Source organism: Anopheles maculipalpis, chromosome 3RL (assembly GCF_943734695.1).
Source record: "Anopheles maculipalpis chromosome 3RL, idAnoMacuDA_375_x, whole genome shotgun sequence".
Lineage (NCBI taxonomy): Eukaryota > Metazoa > Arthropoda > Insecta > Diptera > Culicidae > Anopheles > Anopheles maculipalpis.
The window spans coordinates 82962903-82986297 of NC_064872.1; the positions used below are offsets into that span (position 1 = coordinate 82962903).

The window sequence follows — 23395 nt, forward strand, 5'->3', positions numbered from 1 at the left end:
AACGATACGATCCTGCCTGAGATTCTTAGTAGTAGTGGCTATCGTCGTAGTGGCCATAGTATCCATCATGGTAGTCACCGTAGTGTACGGCTGGAGCGTGCTCGGTGTAGTGGGCCGTCTTTGCTACATGAACTGGAAGAAAAAGGCGGAAAAGCAAATGACAACTGCATTAGTTACGGCGGAAGACGAAGACATTATACAAAATTAATCAGGAAAAGGAACGTAAAGCTTTCATTAATCGAGTAAGAGGCGCAGGCCGAGCAAGATCTTCACCGAACAGTGTGACATTTAAGTAACAACCGTTCATCAACTGACCGCTAGCGAAGAGTCACGTTTCTGATCTAGATCGACATCAGCTAGCCACGCGCTGATGTCGACAGGTAGCCGAAAGCAAAGAACATTACCTACCAACCGACAGCTAGATCGTGCTGTCACGGATCCGCACGCTTAAAGGCAAATCGATTGAAGCGAAGCCACCATGCTCGCTGATGTCCGAAACGGTGCGTTCACTCACGCGTTCAGCATTCAAAACATCAACAGGGAATGGGTAAGAAAACAGGCCGGGGGAGGTTAACGGCTAAACCAACTCGTTTGTCACAAAGGCAAACAAAATGTCAGTCAGTGCCATTCAATCGACGATTGTGTGGTCGATTGATTCCATGCTCCGAAAGAGAAGCAGAAAACGATATTCCGCGCTTCTTGAAATTCGCTCGTAATTATATTGTTATGCAAAACAGCATAATCACTTTCTTATGACATCTGCGATGTTGCTACTAGAAGAGATGGAAAAGTGGAACAACAAGCGACATAAATCACGAGAGATCGGTATGATGTAAAGTTAATGGGTTCGTCGCTTAAAATTGACATTTGTTGAAGTCTTTTGATTTTTACTTGATATTTCCGCTACATTTGTCTTTCCTATGGGCAGAATTATTACTGCCCTTTTTTTTTTTTATTGCTAATAGATATTTCGATGTGACCTCGTCTTCGGTATTACACTTCATCCATCTGCAAACCAAGTGCCAGCTGCCAGATCGTGCCGTTCATAAGGTCCGTTCTTATTTACAGCGGATGGAGTGCATGTAATGGCTCTTGTGGCGATCACGACCAACTGCTCGCCCACTCCCCACTGCTGTCCTGCGTGTCCATTGGTTTCATGAGACATGAATGCAAACACTCCTCAACAGTGCTCAGAAATAAACCAATCTCATTATGTTCGTCCAAACTGCTCCGATACGGGTACGGCGGCGCTTGGTAAAATGTGTGTTTGTGTGTAATTAACCTTTACCAGCAAAATCATCCGGCCTGTTTACAAGCGGTTACATGCAAATTAAGAGAACTCTTCGCACCGCGCTTCACCAGTGACAGTGAGCACTGGGACCAACTGAAGGAGCGTGTGTTGTTGAGCACAATGTTGCATTGTTTTTCGCTTGCCGATTCCAATCTCAAGAACGCCGCAGTGTGTCGGCCGCATTTGTTTTTCCAGCGAGTTGTGCGGTGCGTCTGTGTGAAAACCTCACACGGTGCGTTTTGTCGCATCCGCATGTTCGGGGAGAGCTGTGTTTGGATCGAGCCTAGCCTTGACCTGATTATTGCGAATCTATTGCCTTCTTTTGGATAGTGGGCGAGGGTCTACAATAATGACGTCCGTTTGCGTGAGGTGCGGTCTCGGATGAGACGCACTGAACGGTATTCAAATTATACCCGTGCCCTGTTTTCGCTATGCATCGGATGTGCAATCGAATGTTACCTAGAATGGGGGTAATTCGGTAGAACGGCAGATTTATGATAGGACGAACTGCTGGCCTAACCTTGTAACGGATGGTTTATGCTGTGTAATCAAAATTTGGGAGGAACCACTCAACAATCGTTGAATGAGGCAATGTTAGCCTTAGGGGCAATTAAAACGATACTCATGATGATTTGATATACTGAAGAGCTTCAGCAAGCTGGTTTTAATTAATAATAATCAGCAAAATCCATTTCAAGTTCGACGATGCAAATCTCTTTCGGTCGGACAATCGGATAGTTGTATCATACTAAGCTGTTTTATCTTTCGTAACTCTCAGCCGTTTATGACCTCCAGCAAAAAGGAAATCCGGAAGTAACGAGCCCAGTGAAAGGACTCATGACAAGCGAGATTGTAACAAAGCTTATATCACGCGACTTATCGAACTTGCCCGCTATATCTACACACGCTCGCACAACTTCCAAGAAAACTCGCCGAATAAAATAAAATAAAAACCTGTCTAACTGGAAGTACCACATAGCATACCTCCAATTTTACCGGCGGAAGAAAGCGTACCAGACCGGATCTGCTGTGCCGAAAATCTCCCAACCAAACAATTAACAAATGAGATCGCGAGTTGTAAAAATTGATCGATAAAATGGCATCCCGAACCGGTTACCACGTACAGTACCCGTGTGCCGATTCGTAAAGTTACATAAAGTGGTATGTTGTTTTCAAATAAAGGACTTCTGCGTCATCGGTACAACATCACCATTGGCTAGAGGCAGTTATGAGAGGGAAGGCGGTTTTTTTACAATTGGTAGCCATCAACAACACCATTGAGCGAGGGACGTCGCTTCATTATGTGGCGTTTATTGTGGTGGCCTAGTTTTTCGACGCCATGGATGAGCAGCGATGCCAATGCTTGAATGTCACTTGAGGCCAGTTCTGGATGGGCCATGTACGGGTTTTGGGCTGAAGCAGGCTCATGAAGTTAGACACACATGCAGGAATGATTCCATACGTTCTTTTCGTTTAAAGTGTTTGTAGAGCAGCGAAGTATCTGCTGAACAGTCAGTCGAGTGAATTCTACTTACCGAGTGGTTCGTGAGCATAGACAAACTTCTGTACAACGGGAGCGGCTGGCACGTGATGTTGGACGGCCTTCACAGCTGGCACGACGTGTTTGACGACGGGAGCGTGAGCGTGGACGAGTGGGGCCGTCTTCGACACTACCGCGTTGAATCCGTTGATCGGATCGGCGGTGTAGTCGACGGTGCGCACGGAACCGTCCGGCTCAACCAGAGAATATTGTCCTAATGGGGAAGAAATGTAAAATTTTAAATTGAAATAATTTTCGTTTTTTTATGAGAATGAGGATAATCGAAAGATTATTGAAATAAATCTCAACTAGCATCTCATTATGGTTTATTTTCCTTCAAAGACATATCACAACGTTCTATTTTGCAATAGAATTCAGAAAAATATACGAAAAATCCATCTCTTGCATGAGCAACCATCATATGTGCCCTCAAAAAACTATTATATAAATAAGAGGAATCCAACCAAAAAAAATCATGTATTCAAACAACAACACTTTACCACCCAAGGGTGCGTGAAAAATGCGATAATATCTACTAATACCCTCTCAACTCAGCAGGATCTCATATCTTAATCTTTGCATCGAACTGATCGCTCTTCTTCAGATATCAAACGAAGATCTCCCTCGGCTACCAATCGCTCTTCACGCTAGGCCATCATAACGAAGCGACTAATTTTGCATACACACGCCACATTATGCTGAATCTTCCTCATCTTCGCAAACGCTCAGCAGAGACCAATTGGTGCCCGCTCGTGGCGAATCGCATCCATCCGAAACGTTTTTGCAAATTAATTTCCAGTATTGTGTTCCCGCACAGTGGCGTACAATTATTATGTAATTGTCGGGCTCGCCCGAGTTTTTCGTGCCGTTTTTCACACCCAGTGCCGCCCAATTGAAGCACATTTTACGCTTCATTTGCACAATTTCTCACTTTCGTGCTTCTCTCTATTTGCGTTGCGTTGAAAGGGGTGAAATTATGGTTCATTACCATAATGGGCAGAAGCAAAAAACCATACCGTTGGGAAAATTTACACCTAATTTGAACGGTGCGTTAGTTCTATTGCCTTTTTGCAACGCAATCTCGTCTAAATGATCATCCAAAAAAGAAACAAGGAGTCGAAACAACTTTTAACCAACTCGAGGTCACATAAACGACGCTAATCATCAGTACTTTTCGGGCTCAGAAAATGCATAGAACTAGCGATTCGCAATGAATGAATGGATGCCGTTGACTGAATGAATGAACTCTAAACATCCAACTGCCACCGAGTGAGAGGTGCATCAATCGGTTCGTTTATCTTCACTGATTTTGTTTGTTTGCTTGTGTTTGTTTGTGTGCTTTCTCGTTGTAAAACAAAAAAAAGAACCCCTCAAAATGGTGCAATCGTGCGAAAACTGCAACCATTATGCGAAAGGGAGCTCACCCACGGTCACATAATAATGAACGCGCTTCATCGGTGACGGAATGTGTGAAATATGGAACTGGAACACCCACCGCTCATGTTGGGATCTTTTGTTGGCTGTTTCCACGTCCCAAGTTGTCACTGATACAGGGCAAGATGGTGCAACTGGTGATTGGTGCTTGCCAGCAAGCAAATGCTTCGTAAATGCATACATGCAATTGTTTTACATTTTTCAGTTATGCTTTTTGTTTTTGTGAGTCTTCCAGTGCATTCTACTGCCATTTAACATGATCTTGTTCTGTCGTAATATCGACCGATGCTAGGGTGACTTATGGGGTGGCTTACCCTTTACGACGTCTCCGTCACGAGTTTCGTGTTGCGACTTCACATCGCCGGTGCTGTGGTCCGCGACACCGTAGTTGAAAGCGTACTTGGGATGATCCTGCAAAACAAGAGTATCGAAGTGTGATTGTTAACCGGTTGTTCTGAACATCTTGCATATGGATTCTAAGGGATGAATTGGTTTGTTTGTTGAACAAATTCTATTGCATGTTTGTTTTTAATTGAGTTCTGAAGCATATCTTTGTCTTGCTACATTGGGTTTTAACTCTGTGTTGTTGACTTAATTTTAAGCAGAAAATTATTCGTCATAATTTTGCAGTCACATTTGATTTATTAATTTCCTTATCTCTTAATTTTTTATCTCGAAAAATTTCAATAGCAATTTCTTTAACAAAACTACAATTCAGGTTTGGTATTCTTAATATAAATTTTCTAATTTAAATTATTTCAGTTATTTTATCTTCTGGCTTATCCCTTTCAATTTCTTCAAATTATTAACTTTCTTTATTTATTTGGAATATTTTAGAAATTTTTGTTGTTGTTTCTTCAAAGAAGGAACTTCCACTAGATAATCATAAGAAAAGGATTTTAACTGAACTTTAATGTTTTCTTCTGTAACCTATACCATCGCACAAAATATTTTAATTATTTTCATAATTCTATATATTCACTTTAACAAACTTTTTAATTTTTGTTTGAAGCTACAACCCCTTTACGATCTGTTTTGTGATTCTTTGTTTACACTTTTATCTTTAACTGTGCCCTGTTTGTGCCCTGCTGAATAATTTTTAATTATTCATTCTGGGTTGTTTATTCATTCAACCACAAGCAAAAGTGTTCACCAACACTTCACAGCCACTCTGAGTCACAGCTTTTCACACCAAACATCAACATTTCTCCATCATTACGGTGCACCGTTTGTAACACTCTTGGAATCGGGTGTTCGCATTCCACCACCAACATTCTTGTGGACCTTATAGTCTAATCAAACAGAAAAATTCTCACATAATAATCAACAGCATATCCCGGGCGGGCCAGAGCGCAGCTTCCGAACATGGCCAGAGCCAACAGCAGTGTAGCACAAACGCGAGCAACCATTATGTATTGTTGCAAATTTTCTTTGAAAACTTTTCACTTGGGAACCTTTCACACGTCGTGCAAATATCACTTTGCTTTATAGTTTGGGATGCGACGAGCACGATCGGGTGACTACACGGAGCGTGGCTTGACGAGACACTGTACGCTGGGTGGTTGGTAATTTTGGTTTTATATAGTCTAGTGGTAACTGCAATCGATTGGCCGCCAGTGACGGTGGCTGCGACCGACCCCTTCCAGCGGCACCGACGCCGTACGTCAGTTCCCCACCATCCCTTCCAATCACCTGTTGCCATACCGCTTGGCTGCAGCCGTTGCCTGGTGGAATAGAGACGTACGTCGACGACGAGGCGACGACTGACAGTGGCATTGTCTTCGAGCGGGGTTGGTTTCCGTCACGAGATGAACCGACATGAAGCTCGCCATCTGGACAAGGGATGAGGACATTTTCTTGAATATGTGTGAGCGTGTGTGTACGTTTTCCCATCTAGAAGAAAAAGATGATGAAGCGACCAGAGCGTGTTGTGCTCGGCTGTTGACACATGAGGCGTTGAAAGAACATGTAAGTGGATTTGCGTTCTCTTGTACGGGATAAGTTTTCTTTTGCACTGATTTTTTGTGTGCTAATTTTCTATTAGTTTGTTGAGTCAACTATTTCAGCTGTTAAGATTACTCTGATTTATCAATCATTGTTTTGAATTAAATAGAAGACTTAAGTGATCATGTAAAAACTTTGTTTCAGTAACGTTCTTTGAAAAAAATTTTTTTTTGAGAATATTCAATCACTAGTACGTTGCATGTCATGCTAATTTATTGATTAAATAGTTATGTTTACAATTTTAAATGAATCTTTAATTAATAGTTTATCTTTTTACTGCAAATAAAACTATGTAAAAAACTATTTAAACCAGACTTATTTTAAGGTTACCTCTCGTGAGAGACGATAAGGATATAAATTAAGTTTATTTTGAGTTAAGCTTACCAAATATAAATTTTTGAATAATCTTTATTTGATTTTGAAAATCTAACTGTGTCAAGAACGACTTCATAAACATTTTCCTTAAACTGAAAAGAAAGTGTGATCATGGGAACACAGTTGAAATAGATTATTTCAACCGTAGTGTTGCAAAAATAGAAGGTTTTTTAGCTTGTTTCCTCCTGCTCTTATCATCTAAAACTTTTCCTACTTTTTCACAGTAACTGCCAATTCTGCACGGCTCATTAAAATTTGTCAACAATCAAATGACAAATCACAGATTTGCGAAGGAATCATTTCACCGTGGCATACTTTTCGAACGTACGCCGTAGTGCCCATTCATCCACCTTCCACCATCGGCGGTTGGCCAGTTGACCGAATTACCAAAATGACTTACAATTTTTCGGCTCATCACATCAGCTCAGCTAAAAAGGCATCTATCTAATCAACTGGCCCAACACGGGTAGGCGGGAGTTACCGTGGTACACGGTCTGCCACCAGTCCCGGTCACATCAGTCCCAGACAGCCAGTGAAACCGGTGACCAGAAGACATTAGGTCACCGCAAGCCGAGCCAGGGTATCGAGATCGTTGCTTCGTGATTAATTGCTGGCCCAGGCTGCGGTATGAAATCGTGATGAATTTCTTACTCCCGGCATTACATCGACCGGCAGGTCAATCGACCAGTCCAAATCTCGATCTTTACAGAATCACAAGAAGCCGGTGGGAGAATTAGCCTGGCGATGATTTACATTTTAAGTTCAAGACCATAACTAGGGCCCCCCCATTTTGTAGGGTGTTGTAACGATGCTGCCTCGACCGATGATTCGTCAAATTGGTGAGAATTTTTGTGTACCGTAACCCTAGCAAGCCACACAATCAGTGTCACATTTGACTGCGATCACGTCACTTGGCTGATGAGTGGTGTAAGGAGGGACTCTTAATCGGATCTAGTTCTCTGGGTCTCGAAGTCGTTGTTGGAGGTGTTGTTAATCGGTTCAGCTTCTTGCCACACGCAACCGAATGTACCACGGTACAAAGGAATGAACACACCTAGGGCGCAACGGTGGGCGTTGAATTATTTTGAAACAATCAACAATCGCTCCCAAATTAGCGGTTGATGAAAATTGAATCATAAGCCGAAAGAGGTGTGTACTGACCAACACCTTCTTTGACGCGGGTGTTCCAGTGAGGACTCAACGAAGGTGAGGCTATTATTAGGCTTGTGACCCAGCGGTTTAGCACTATAATGATATGTCCGAACCGAAGGAGACCTTCGTCGTAAAGCATAGGGTGGAAAAAAAACGATGACAATTTAGGGCTACTGTTTGGATGGTTCGGTGAGTTGAATATAAGGTTATTCTTTTGGAGAAAGCGCACAAAGAGAATGACCACTCGGACCGGTAAGAAAGGATCCATGTTTCTGCGAAAATCCTTGTTGCTGTGAAGTTGCGTGCCAAAGTGGCAGACATTGAAGGTCGAACCTTTCCGTTTCTCGTCACGCTTCTTGCAGGGGACATTCTTCAGACTCCTTATTCAAAGCTTCAGTCGGGTTCAAATCTCTCGAAGGTACTTTGCATGCGATAGCTGCCCGAAAGCATCTAACGTCATCCGAATCGTTTCCCAGCACAGCCCGCAGTAGCAGTAGCTGGCGCTTTGGCGCGAAAAAGATCGCGTGGAAAAACACAATGGATTCGCGTCTGCGTAAACAAAACGCAGACGTTCTTCCTCTGCAACTACCGAAGGGAACTGCCACACTTTGTTTCCCAAACGAAAGCCGGAGTTGTGTGCGAGCTGCAGAGATTGTACTCGCGGCTCGGGAAGCTTGGTGCATGCTAATTAACACCCGAAAGACGAAGGCGGGTACTCCTGCACCCAGCATTCAAGGCAGAACGAAAACACACTTCAACAGCACCCTGAGAGCTGTTTACCGTTGGGTGTTGGGCGGGTTTTTTTTTGATCGAGTTTTCATAGCGTACGTTTTTGTGGTTGGTTAGATGGTTGGTGGAAAATTAAATGACCCCCAAAACGCTCTGCACGATGGGAGAATTATTCGAGTGATATAAACCACAACCAATCCGTGTGCAATTATCGCAAGCGGGCTAAGGGTGCGAAAGAAAAGGAACGTTTTGCTTGGAAAATCCTTGAATTTCCGTCAGTGGTTCGAGTGTGCAGTGGGTTAGCGCGGGCCCATCCCACACAAGGTTCTGAGAGCTTTCGCGTCTGTACCCTTACACGAGCACTTTGGTGGGTTTTTGTTCCGTTCAAATCCACTTTTTTGCCATCGCTGTACCGCTGTGCTTGGCGTTTGAAGCGGAAATGGTAATCAGCAATGGTTAGATACATGGTGCTTGGGCGAGGAAAATGAAGCCCAACGAAACAGCCTTAGCCGAGCACAATGCAGACCTGCAGCATCCGGATCTTGCCAGGGACGCGAGCCAGTGTCTCCGGTAAAGGTTGTTTGTTAAGGTAAATTTGGGCAATTTGTTTTAGATCACCGGTCGGCCCATTTTGCGATCGTTTGATCAGATATGGTTCAAATCAAATGTTGAATACTTTATGGGATGTGCTTTTGAAATAAATTCAGGGTTAATGGTAATGTGAAAACTTTAAAGGAAACACGTCAATTAAATTTAAAAAAAAACGTGTCTTGCGCTTCCTACATGTTCTAATTCAATTGAAAATGAAAAGAAAAGCTCAACATTATCGAACACTCTGTAAAATTGTTTAAGTATTTTTTTTTTATCCTCGAAATCGTCAGTCTTCTGTTATGTCGATTAGCAGTGTTTGTCAAAGTATTGGAACACCAACTTGGTGTTTAATTGATGGATCAACAGTTTTTTAAACAATTTGACACCGATCGTCCCTGTCACTGCATGTAATACAGTCGTCAGCCAGTTGTACAGTACAATTTTTCGGAACTCGTGTCGGGGAAATGGTTACCAAATATTGAGTAAAAATTGCGAAGGACTATATTTGTAACGTGAAAAGACGAAGAACTTATGTTTTTAATATATAAAACCCAATAACCCTGTCGAATATTTATTTATGTTTTAATTTACAATAAAATGTTCCTTAAAATTAGTCATAGTTTGTTTTTTTCCTAACATTCTAAATGACTTCTTATAAATAAAATCTCAGATATCTCCACCAGCCGTATCAAAAGCTCCAGGAACCTTATGAAAGCATTCCCAAAAAGGTAGGCAATGGTTTTTTTGTGTTTGTCCTGTTATCCTCGATTGATTTTAAATTTAGGTCACATTCAGCTGTTTTCTTCCGAGGTTTAAAAAGCATTTCGGTTAATGCATCAGGATCGATATATGAACCATTAGCAATTTGGCTACAACGAGCACCAATCACTTCAAATCAAACGAAAAATTTCTGAGACTTGAAAGAAGCTCAAATGGATTGTCATAACGTGCAATAAAGGGAAGGATGGAGCAATTATGTTTATAATACACCCTGCATCCTTCCAACACCGATGCACACGTGTCGAAAATGCACTAACCGTTCCAGTTCACAGTCAGCAGCTAAGACAACCACGACAAAATAAAAGCAGAAATAAGGGCTGCTGTTTTTTGTTTGTCTCGACTCGGTCCACATTTGATGTGCTTCGTGAACTTCGTGAACCCGCTCACACCCGCGGCCCACACAAAGACAACCCATTGTTATCAAATCGATTGCAACGAATGCAGTTTTCCGACATTACTCATAATTCCCGTGGCATTGACAAATTGTACCGCTGGTCCGGCTGACATGTTTGCCGCGTCGACCGCGTGCTCCACATTTCTGTCCCAGGGAGTAAGTGGTGTTTGGGACCGATGTTCCATCGTGATCCCACACAGTGACCGATATTTAGACAGTGCATCACCGCACATTGTAGGAGTCACTTGTCGACCGGGGTCAGTCACAGTCACGTTTCCCAACCGCCCAACCGGTCGACCACCTCAACACCGAGAAAGCCAACCTCTGTCAACGGGTAAAGTGCAGCAAGGCTTCACGGCATGGTACCAATTAAACAAAAAAAAAACCTCCGAAACACACGGTACCTCGATTCCTCCCACAATCGGCTGGACTGGTCTGCCTGGCTGGCTGTAATGAGAGGGCAAATTTTTACGACACAACTTCGCTGCTTCGACGACACTCTCTAATGCTTTGAAGCAAATTATGCAATGGCAGCAGCTGCAACCGCAACCGCAAACGAACCAACCAACAACTGGTGCCAGTGTCCGGTCGAATTGGGTCGTAAAAAAGGACCACTTAATTTCAAGAGCAACTATCCGGCACCGACCTACGATTTGGTTGATGGTAATTGATTTGTTTTTTTTTCCTTCTCGCTGCTCTCGCTACCAGCCGAATTGGGTCGATCGGCAAAAATGGTTCAACCTTCCGATGGAGTAGTTTGTCGCGAGGCCGGATGTGGTGTTTAGACGAATCGTTTGTTTGACACGTGATTAAGCTGTTATCTTCAACCCACCATCTGTGTTAAAATCACGCTCAAACGGTCAATGATTATCATTTTAAAAATGTTTCTTTGGATGCTCTTTTAATAGGTTTGTCTTCTGGATCCATCCGTTGGAATGCAATTCCATTGATGCTTTTATAGCAGATTTATTAATTTTGAACTGTGTGTGCATAAGTATGCAGCCATGAGCGTTTGAAATAAGGAAATCAACAGAAGTTTATACTTAAGCAACTATTTACTTACTTCAACAATTAGTTATTAACTTACTTAAGTCATCTACATCTCCTTTTTTTTGTTATAATTTGTTTTTAGTTTGTTAACATATAGAACCTCCTTCTATCATATGTTTCTTATCCTTTAACGTGTTTGTTCGATGCATTCTTCGATTCTTTTCGATTTTATGTATTTTTAGCATCAGTTTTATTTTTATGAGGATAGAAAATAGAAATTATAAATTGTTTCTTGTTGACGTATAATTGTTTTCTTTCAATTTTTTTGCTTTTTTCATTAAATTGTTTTTTTTAGTTCATATTTTATATGCACATTTTCTCATTTTTTTCATTAATTTGGAGGACTTCTTCTTTAAGATTAACCATACTACATATTTTTTTGAACTAAATAAACATTTATCTTGCATCAATTAGTCACAAACACTGGCTAAACCATTGTAATGACTGCAAAATGGTGCCGTCGCGGCAAAGGTTTGCCTTTAATCTCGCAATTAGCCATCAGTAGCACTGCCTCACATCACCATTACTATTATTACTGCCATGTGTAATGTGAGAACGGAACGAGCGAGTGTCTGGCTTAAAGGACCAAGGCAAGTACCGTTGACACCAGCCATCAGAATCAGAAAAAGAAACAGTACAACCCTTCCCTCGCAAAATTAAATAAAAAAAATCACGCTCGCCAGACTCGGCTAATTCCTTCCAATGCCACCGAAACGCTGCGCTTTCGGAGTGATTATTGCTCCAGTAACATTTCGGCACGGCCGATCTCCACCAGCACGAATCGCAAACATGACGTAGCCCACATGTCTGCCTCCAAGATGTACTTGCTCCCTTCGTCAAGGTTTTCTCTTTCTGTTCGAGTTTGAATTGTTCTGTACTCTGACGGATGCGATTCGAAGCACGCGCAGAATTCCGTTTCGGCAAAAATTTAGAGCATCTGGAGTTCAAAGTTCACGAGCACGCAGTGTCGGATTTAGCCTTTCTGGAGTGGAAATTGGGGCCTTCTATCACGTTGGATCTAAGTTCGGTGAGTGTACGTTTTCTGCTACCCATGTGAAGCCATGTAATTGGATTAATTTCTTACTTTTCCTGCACTAACTATTGAAAGATTTGTTGAACATTGATCTAAAACAGACACAAAGTGCAAATACATTGAGATGGAGGCATCGTTTTAAGTTCTCCCACATAAAGATGCACGGCTCTAAAACGCATCAAGCGGTAAGCTGCATGCATTGATCAGAGCAAAAATGAGCGAGTTATCGCCGATTATCCACGGGAATGCTGTAAATTTCCTCAATAACTGGGCGGGGCGCATCGATCGGGTTGGCGTGTTTGGAAAACAGACACGCGGCTATAAGACGCATCTAACGAAATGCCGGACGCCAGCATCTGACCAAAACTGAGCGAGTTATTGCCGATTTTCCATGAGAATGTTGTTGTTTTCCGCAATAACTTAGCGAGGGGTGGAGAGATCGGGTTGAGGTGTTGGGCGAAAAGCTGCACGTCCTCAAGGCGCATCCAACGGTATGCCGGACGCCAGGTTCGGACCAAGAATGAACGAGTGATCCTCGATTTTTGTGAATGTTGTTTTTCCTCCATAACTCGGAGGGGAGTGGAGGGATCGGGTTGGGGTGTTGGGCGAATAGCTGCGCGGACTCAAGACGCATCCAACGGTATGCTTTATGCCAGAATCGGACCAAAACGCTGACGATTTATCGCTGATTTTCCACGGCAATGTTGTTTTTCCTCAATGACTTAGCGGGAGGTGGAGGGATCGGGTTGGGGTGTTCCGCAAAAAGATGTGCGGCCTCAAGACGCATCAAACGGTATGCCGTACGCCAGGATCGGACTAAGAATGACCAAGATATTGTCAATTTTCCATGGGAATGCTGTTATTTTCCGCAATATCTTGGAAAGGAGTGAAGACAGCGGGTTGGGGTGTTCGGCAAAAAGATGCGCGGCCTCAAGACGCATCCAACAGTATGCTGGACGCTAGGATCGGATCAAAACTTGGCGAGTTATCGCCGATTTTCCATGGGAATGTTGTTGTTTTCCGCAATAACTCGGGAGGGGATGGAGGAATTGGGTTGGGGTGTTCGGCAAAAAGATGCGCGGCCTCAAGACGCATCCAACAGTATGCCGGACGCCAGGATCGGATCAAGAATGAACGAGTAATCGCCGATTTTCCATGGGAATGCTGCTGGCGGAATTCCCCCCCCCCCATCCCTTCCAGGTTCTGGAAAATCCCCCTTAGTTCCCTTTAATATTAAAAACCATCTTTTGGAGGGGTTTTAAAATATATTTCAAGAAAGAAATATAAATAACTCTGAAGAACTTAAAATTGAAAGACAAACTTTAAAAAGGACGGAAAAATATTTGTCGCGACGGAAAAAAAATAATTTTCGAACCACTTTTAAATTTTCCATTTGCTACCTCTTCGCCTAGTATGCTCTCCTGTTACTCCTGGTCGGATTTTTCCGCATCGAAATCCACAAAAATCTGGCTCAAAAATCCGCCCAGGAGCGACTGGAAATAACAGGAGAGCATGATTTCGAAGAGGTAGCTCGGGTCGGCCAAAAAATGCCAAATTCAAACTTAAAATCCAAAATCAGTTTTAAAATCCCGCGGCAAAATTTAGAGTTGACTTCCGGACTTAAAATTTCCAACTCATTTTTAACTTGGATTTCTAAAAGTAAAACAGAATTTGGAATTTTTTGGCCGACCCGAGCTGCATTCTCGAAATCATGCTCTCCTGTTACTACAAGTCGCTCCTGGGCGGATTTTTGAGCCAAAATGGATTGGATTTCGATGCGGAAAAATCCGACCAGGAGTAACAGGAGAGCATACTAGGCGAAGAGGTAGCAAATGGAAAATTTAAAAGTGGTCCGAAAATTATTTTCTTTCCGTCGCGACAAATATTTTTCCGTCCTTTTTAAAGTTTGTCTTTCAATTTTAAGTTCTTCAGAGTTATTTATATTTCTTTCTTGAAATATATTTTAAAACCCCTCCAAAAGATGGTTTTTAATATTAAAGGGATCTAAGGGGGATTTTCCAGAACCTGGAAGGGATGGGGGGGGGGGATTCCGCCAGCAGCATTCCCATGGAAAATCGGCGATTACTCGTTCATTCTTGATCCGATCCTGGCGTCCGGCATACTGTTGGATGCGTCGTGAGGCCGCGCATCTTTTTGCCCAACACTCCAATCCAATCCCTCCACCCCCTCCCGAGTTATTGCGGAAAACAACAACATTCCCATGGAAAATCGGCGATAACTCGCCAAGTTTTGATCCGATCCTAGCGTCCAGTATACTGTTGGATGCGTCTTGAGGCCGCACATCTTTTTGCCGAACACCCCAACCCGCTGTCTTCACTCCTTTCCAAGATATTGCGGAAAATAACAGCATTCCCATGGAAAATTGACAATATCTTGGTCATTCTTAGTCCGATCCTGGCGTACGGCATACCGTTTGATGCGTCTTGAGGCCGCACATCTTTTTGCGGAACACCCCAACCCGATCCCTCCACCTCCCGCTAAGTCATTGAGGAAAAACAACATTGCCGTGGAAAATCAGCGATAAATCGTCAGCGTTTTGGTCCGATTCTGGCATACGGCATACCGTTAGATGCGTCTTGAGTCCGCGCAGCTATTCGCCGAACACCCGAACCCGATCCCTCCACTCCACTCCCAGTTATGGAGGAAAAACAACATTCACAAAAATCGAGGATCACTCGTTCATTCTTGGTCCGAACCTGGCGTCCGGCATACCGTTGGATGCGTCTTGAGGCCGGGTATTTTTTTGCAGAACACCCCAACCCGATTCCTTCACCACCCCCGCTAAGTTGTTTAGGAAAACAACTGCATTCCCGTGCCCACTCGAAGGTAGAAAATATTTTACTGCCAATTGGAATGCAAAGTATAGAGATTTTTTATTCTTATTATTTTTTAATGTAATATATCCAGTTTAAGTTTAAGTTGACGGGGGCGGGAGGGGGCCATTGACAAACTGAACCGAGCCTCCTGTAGACGAGGTTCGTACTGGACGGGCGAAGATGGAAGCTTGGCGGGATTTACGCACCTAAGACGAAAGGGGTTCTCTAGCCGGTGAGGCCACCCCTTACGCCTGGCGACCGCCAGCTCCGCCCATAGGTTAATCTGGTAATTTTGCAACCTGCTCTTCCAGGGAATCGTTGCTCAGTGGAATGTCATGCGTTCGTCTTTACGATGAATCTAACGTTAGTAATTGCTAACTGACTGCAGACACGCTTTATGACAGAAGCAGTACAGTTACAAGCTCATCTGCATTTGCACCATTCCGGGAGGGAAAGTTTAGTGTCCAGTGCTAAGGTTGAAGTCTGCGTATTACCGGTCCGAGCTGAACGATGACTTCGGGGCTAAAACATTAATGGTGCCAGCTGATGCACCCTCGACCAGTGGAACAATTACTTTGGAGCTTTGCGCAATCGATCTCGGTTGGAAAGTGGGTAACGCTTTCGGTAGAAGAAATCATCCTCGCCTGTGAACATGACCGTAACCGAAACGGTGTCAACACAAGACAGAGGGATTATGAACAAAACAAAAATCTAGTCGATATGGTTTACTTTTTTTCTTTTAAATAAACCGTATTAGCAGCTTTCAATTCGTTTTGCATAATTTAAATTATCTTGCTCAAATTGATATTACTTTCGTGCTAATTGTTATTATTCATCGTTACAGGCACAAAACGATCGAACGAGCGACTCCAGCATCTGGCAATAGTAACGCTGCCGATTTAGCTAATTGCAACAATGTTTTTCTCTGCCACTTTACCGTTGCTGACGATTGCGCAACCACATGCACACGCATGTTTTACTGGCAATTCAATTGATGCCATCGAATCGTGGATACATCTGTACGCTTGGCGTTTTGCTATGGCGAGCCGAAACTACGAAAAACACTCCACAATTGTCTACAAATTCATGATCAAATGGTGGCTGCAAGTAAAAAAAATGCATAAAACCATACACACATACAACTCCTGTGCCAGCCTAGAAGCTTAGATGGGGTCGGTAGACGTTGACAAAACTTGCGCCGGAGAGTTTTTCGGATTTGAGTTTGCAACATGTTAATTATGAGGTTGCGCAGCGAAGCGCAAAACGATGACGGCCGCTACCTTGCGATACGTTTTATGATGGTTTATTCTTGCGGCTCGGCGGCAGCTTTGAAGGTCTTTGAAGAAAAATTGAAGGTGTACTTTCTTGTATTGAATTAGATGTGCATCGCTGATGAGGCTGAACATGTGTAGAAATTCCATTCCAAAGTGAAACAAGCACATAAACAAATTACAGAGATCAGATATTATTCGACAAGAATGGATATCGTATTCCGATCAGATCGCCTATCAGCTATTGGTGAATTTTTTTTAAAGGAAGTCAGAAATAGATAGGCAAATATGTTTCGAGTTTTTAGAGCTTAACATTTTAAGTGAAACAAAAATTAACGAAATACCGCCAGCATACAACTAGGAGAAAATTCCCAGAGAAAATATGTATAATATCAATACAAGAAGTGGGACATTCACAACATTCTCTCGCTGATTCATTTATAGCAGTGCAGAGAAAAATTGTGGAAAGAAATGTTTTGTGCTCTCATTAATATAGCGTAGGCCATGCTTTTAATCAGATCGTTCTCTTTTATTTATAATTTTTAAGTAAAAAGAAAACAAAACATAAAGTAAAACGAAACCTAAATTTATTTTTAATATTACAAATAACCACCTTCAAATTGGGATAAATACGTATAATAGCTAGCAAAAATTATAAATAAATTAACAAGCATACCTGATTGATAAATGGGTAGATAATTGATAAAATTATGCTCATCAATTTCCCTATTACTTAATTAATTCAAACTAATGCCAAAATCCCAATAAATCAAATATTAAATATCAATCGTATTTAACCTGAAAAGAAGAACATTACAATTAATTTGCATCTCGCGGACGCGTTACGTATCACTCATCTAACTACAGTTTTCACCGCCAACCAGAGACCGGGTGCGATTTGTTCCTGTAACATAGTCACCCACTGCCCCAATGGCAAAGAAAAACCAACCCCATACCATATCATAAACACCGGCACAAACGAAGAAAGCAAACCGAGTGGAAGACGTATCATCTACATCAGGGGCCATTTGCCGTGTGACATAAGGCGCACGTTCCAGCTTCGGCTCAGACATGAATGGCACACGGTCCAACGGCGCATAATCCATTTATCGACGGGTAGGACTACTTCTTGCGTCCACCAATCATCACCCGATCGATTGCAGCTGCTTGTTTCTTTCTGTTCGATTTGTTTCCCCTTGTGCATCCATCTGTCTTTCGACACCTTCGTACCTGTGCTGAGCTTACAGCCTATTTTCAATCTGGTGCGCGCAGGTGACTTTGAATGGCTTTCCTAATCGTAATAGATCTATCAACCCAATTCCAAAGCTCTAAGGAACCCGTCCGCGCAATGAACGATGGTGCTCTACCAGTCGGGTTGAAAGATGAGTCGATGACGTTGGGTTCCAGTTATTATTTAATCACCTACTTCTTGCACTCCCGGACAGGTTGTCCAGTGAAGATGCTGACGATCGTTCATGGGTGGCTTCTCTTACTTTGTTTTTGCAAAGATAAACACAAAGCCTTGCTCTTGGGGAGAGAGGATAAAATTTGCATTACCCACCTCGGGAGGAGTTGGGTGTGAAAAACAGTCCCGCCCCGAAAAGTGTGTTCCATAATAGTTGTACACAAACAGCGAGCTACCAGGCATTGGGCTATTAAGTGCCCAAGGGTGTGATAGTAAAAGCTCACTTTACGATCACTTTAGCCAATGAAGACGATCAATTAGACGAAACATTGCCATCAAGACGCACCTAGTTAAACATGTTTTCATTTGCACTTCGTTTAAAATGTAGAAATCTTTGGCCAGCAGGAAGAGTGTGGACCGCAGAAAATGGTGCGTTCAAGAGTTCGGTTGCGTGAACTCCCTCCGCACTAGTGGGATCGATTGTGATGCAGCTGGCTTGATAACGGTCGTCCCCGGTGCTTCTTCAAGATAAGATCATTAGGATGCTCATTACTGCCTCACCTACTGCCTACATTGCTGGCATGTTTTGCCAAACGAAACAATAGTCATCTGATGAAGCAAGATGAAATGATATTATTTAAGCCACCTGGGCTAAGCAAATCCGTTGCTCGATGTGAGACAACTTTTTGGCTAACCATCGCTTGCAAATCAACCTGCGGTGGGATGAGAACCAAACAAAAAATATCACTCGTTAAGATAAGCTTCTGCAAGCATGGGTGTAGCAATAGCAATCGTTTAGATGATGTGAATTATTCACACCACTGAACAAATAGGCAACCGAAAGCGGAAGACAACAGCAGTGACGATGGATGGCATTTTTGTTTTAGTTGTTAGGGAAGAACGCGGTGTACAGTCTTAAGCAAACCACCGATACGACCTTCCCTTTCTGTGTAGAACGAGGAATGTGTGCAATGTAATTAAAACGTTGCAATAAAATTTTATCAACCACCATTTGTACGGTTGGTTAGGTTCAAAATCAGATATTTCTGGCTGTTAGTGACGGTTGCGCGACTTTCTGCAAACGAAAACCCAATCAAGCACAACAAAAAGTGATAGGAAACGGAGGCGGTTTCTTGTAGGCTGTCCACTGATTCCGAGGTTAATGCTTTTTGTTTTGCAAAAAAAGTGCATGATTAGTTCCGCTGGTAGTAGCCATTCGGTATGCAGAAAATCCCACTTGATTGAATTAAGTGACAAGAGAATAGTTCCCGCCCAGACGCGATTGCTTTAGTCCATTTGGAATGCGGATGAAGCGACGATCGCTCGTCGCGAGAATAGAAAGGAATGTGAGGAATGGATTTTTTTTAAATTATAATTCTATATTTGTTTTCCTTTCTACATGCATATGTATGAAGGGGCATGGCAGGATATTAGGCAAGACTTACTATCCAGCGACGTGGAGTACACCAGAATGAAAAGCGAGGTTTATTCAACTGGATTGAGGGTTAATGTGACGAAGACAATATACATAATAATAATTTGGCCGTGATAAGGCTCCACTCGGTGTTGATAGAGATGGGTGCTAGAGGAATTTTGCTACTTTGGTACGATCGTAACTACCGATAACAACATAATCAGCGAAATCCAAAGGCAAATGAAGATTAATAGTTCAAGAAAATAGTGCCTACTACAAGCTCCACAAACTAACATCCTGATAATGATACGTCTGGTAGTCGTTTATTTGTACGAGTCCTAGACTACGGGTACGGGTGCCAAAGACTATCTTTAGCGGTGTGATGAAGGAGAATAAACTAACAGCCCACTCACGGATCGATTTGAACCTACAACTCGAACTCACATATGCTTTGCTACGGGACCCTCTAAATGCTCTATATTTACATGACCAAAACACTACTTATGGAGAGATCTGGCTGTATCAGGGCTTCATGTATGCTCCGGGTGCCAAGCATCTACTTAAAAACAATACAATTGGAAATAATTTTTGAAAACAAGCGGCAATATATGCAAATTTTCTTTTATGCGCCTAAATGTATACTATTCACATTACATTCTCAAGCGTTTATCTTTTCAATTTAAGCGTTGTTTTGAGGCAGTACAATGAGAAAAGCAATGAAGCTCTTTAACTTGAGAATGTTTTTACTAGTCTAATGTCAAATGAATCGTTATTATAAAGCAGTAATTTGATTCAGTAATTCGAATATCGAAAAAGGATTGACTATTCAACAAAATATTAACATAGTTTGAAAGGATAAATTGTGAACACCGTACAATAACAAAATACCTCCATCAAAAACGATGTTATAGAATATTTTTTGTATTTTTATAATTAATTATGACGGAACAATACGGCATTGCCAATACCACTTAATACCACTGACTTAATTGTGTACACAGTACGATAAGGCATTTCCTCCTAATTCTTTTCTTATTTCGGACATATTTTTGTAAACAGGTTTAAGTTAACTCCAGCAAACTTAGAAATTAGCTTTTACCCTGCTCTTATAAAAAATGATGGAAATATATCTACAAAATCAATTTTATTGAATGATTTATTAAATTGACTCTATTTAATTTAGGCAAGACCAGATCTAATCATCGTAATGATTAATAATAAGAGATTTCATGCGAAGCTTTCTTTCTTATGGCAGAATGAGTATCAAAATTGGTAAAGAAGAAGAAAACAAACCCAAACTTTTTCTTCAGCTTCATAAGAGTTAATGCAACTTTAAGCTGAATGTGCTATAAAGCAATGGTCTTTTGAGGATAAAAGTTAAACCCTTCATAACAATGTGAAGCATATTTCCTTTCTACGTTTTTTAGTTGCTTCATAAAAAAGGGAATACAACTAGATAAGGACAGCAAAAAAACACAAACACAAACTATTTCATCGTACATTTGAGTTTTATTCTTCAGTTTAAATTAATATCATCGTCGGTATTCATTCCATTCTGTACAATTAGACAATCCTTTCCAGGCCAACGGATGCCACCGAGTGGTAGTAAACCCGAAGAACCCGAAAAGAAAAGCCTTGAAGAAGAAAAGCCGGAACATTCTACTCGTTCGTCATGATTCGAAGTACATATTGAGTATTACGATCGTGAACTCCCGCTGCAACAGCACCGTGACAGTTTGATTCCGTTTTGGCAGCGTTGAGAGCGAGAGATGCAAAACAAAGCTTACAATCGAAATGAATCCGATTCATTTTCTAGAAATCTATCGTGGTTGAGGTTGATGGTTGAGGAAATGCGGAACTAGTATCTAGACCAAATCGCGCCATTTCCTCTGAAAACCGATTTGCAGTTCACTCAAATCACTACTCTCGCACAGTCCGTTGCTCGCATTACTACCAAACACCAAACAGACGAGATACTAGCGGGCAGCAGAAGGCACGATCACGAACTATATACAAAGGCAAAGAACGATGACGGCGGAGCGATGTTACGTGCGATGCTTCCGTTTAGCGGTGGCCATTAGAGAAGAAGAAGGTGATGCTGGGTCAGAAACGAGCTGCTTCCCGTGGGGTGGGCGCCAAGTCGTGGGACTTTGCAGAGCCGGAGAATAATAGAGCTAAGGAGATGAAATAAATATCCACGCTTTGGGCAGTGAAGTCAGGCTAGGATGGGTGGCGAGATATTCGTGGCCGCCGAGGCGTCCTCCGGGAGTGGGCAGCTTTGGAGCGTCGAGTTGACTCGAATCATCTGAAGCGCTTAGTGGTAGTAAGCGAGCGGGGCAGCGGCCTTGCCATGGTACTCAACGGTTCCGTGAGCTGGGGCATAGGCGTGCGAGGCGTACACAGCTGGGGCGGCATGGGTGGCATACACAGCCGGGGCAGCGTGCGAAACGAGGGTCTTCGAAACGACGGCTGGGGCAGCATGGGTGGCATAGACTGCTGGGGCAGCATGGGAAGCGTAGACAGCTGGGGCAGCATGCGAAGCGTACACAGCTGGGGCAGCATGGGAAGCGTACACGGCCGGGGCCTGGTAGACGGCTGGGGCAGCGTGGGCAACAACGGCCGGAGCGGCATGGGCCACAACAGTCTTGGCGTGGACGGACGGGGCCGACTTGCTGACGACGGCGTTGAATCCGTTCACATCATCGGCGGTGTAGTCGACGGTGCGCACGGAACCGTCCGGCTCGACGAGGGAGTACTGGCCCTTCACGACATCACCGTCGCGGCTCTCGACCTGCGACTTAACATCTCCGGTCAAACTATCGTGAACACCATAGTTGTAGGAGTATTTGGGGTGAGCCTGCAAACGAAACCAAAACGGAAACCGGAAGTGTGTGGTTAATGCGCGTCAAACTAGTGACCTTCCTCCAAGAGCACCATGGAGTACCCGTAACAAACGAAATTCCGTTGAAATACTTTAAATTATTCCACTCTGTATGTAGCTACTGACAAGGCAGGTGTGACTAACGTATTCCTACTCATCATTATAGCATTTTAGCTTTCTAATTTATGGCTGAGCTTGCAGAAGGGATCGAAATTCGGTAGCGTTTTGCTATTAATTTTGATGAACGTATCATTTAAGAACCATTTTCAGATACATTTCAACAACACTTTAAAAACCGATCGATTATGATCGTGATTGGAAGCTAACGGACGCTTTCAACTTCAATCTCCAGTAGTGTCTCACGAAGTTAAGTTTTCACTTCACCTTCGCCAGTGCATCAATTAATTGAGAAAACGCGACCAAGGGCAGGTTACGCATTTGTGGTTGCAGCTACAATTGGATGTTTCGCGACATCACCAAACGTGGCAGATGATCGCCCCCTCCAAGAAGTTTAAGGTGCATTTAATGAGTGGCATTTCAGTGTTAGTTGATACGATTTTGAAGCAAAATCTAACTTGGGTTTGGTTCTAACGTAGAGGAATCACGAAAATAAATAAAAAGTCTGCTGTGCTTTGCAAACCATAAAAAAAAATTAAACGAAAAATATTTTACAAACAAAAGACTTAAAGCGATGAACCTCGGAAATTTTGTTCGCTTATTTTTGGAACATATGTCTTCAATCTGTTCACTAACAAATGGTTCTGATCCAATGTCTTGTAATGCTTGTTCCGAACCTTATGTTTGATATGATCCTTACACATTTTCTTTGCAACTGAACTATTTACTCACGGTCTTAAGGACTATTTACTTACGTAGTAGTCTCCCTGGTATTCAGTGGCGAGCGGGACCACACCAGCGGCGGCAACTCCGATAACGGCCAGGCACACAAGCGACTGCAAAGGAAGGAGTCGGAAGATCGAGAAGAAATTAGAACACACACTCTCACACACACACACACTTCGCTATGCCACTGGTGGGACAGTTTCCGATGGCACCCGAGTCCCTCAACTAAGGATTCAAACAACACCGTACGAAACTCACTTTGATGAAAGCCATTGTAATTGGGTTTGGTTGAGGTTTTTAGCAAGCTTTGCTTTGCACTAGGACGAGTTCTGAACTGCGAATGATATCTAACTGATTGGTGCTGACCGCTT

The 23395-nt window shown here is 42.7% G+C and overlaps 1 protein-coding gene across 1 annotated transcript; it reads right to left on the bottom strand.

Annotated features, from left to right (window-relative positions):
* On the bottom strand, positions 1-23395 carry LOC126561071 (cuticle protein 19.8-like). Its single transcript, XM_050217016.1, has 7 exons — positions 23283-23395; positions 23054-23134; positions 21620-22157; positions 5582-5694; positions 4580-4676; positions 2827-3045; positions 1-132 (listed from the first exon to the last, which is right to left on the bottom strand). The coding sequence occupies exons 1-7, from the start codon at positions 23295-23297 to the stop codon at positions 26-28; spliced, it is 1170 nt and encodes a 389-aa protein (XP_050072973.1). The 5' UTR covers positions 23298-23395; the 3' UTR covers positions 1-25.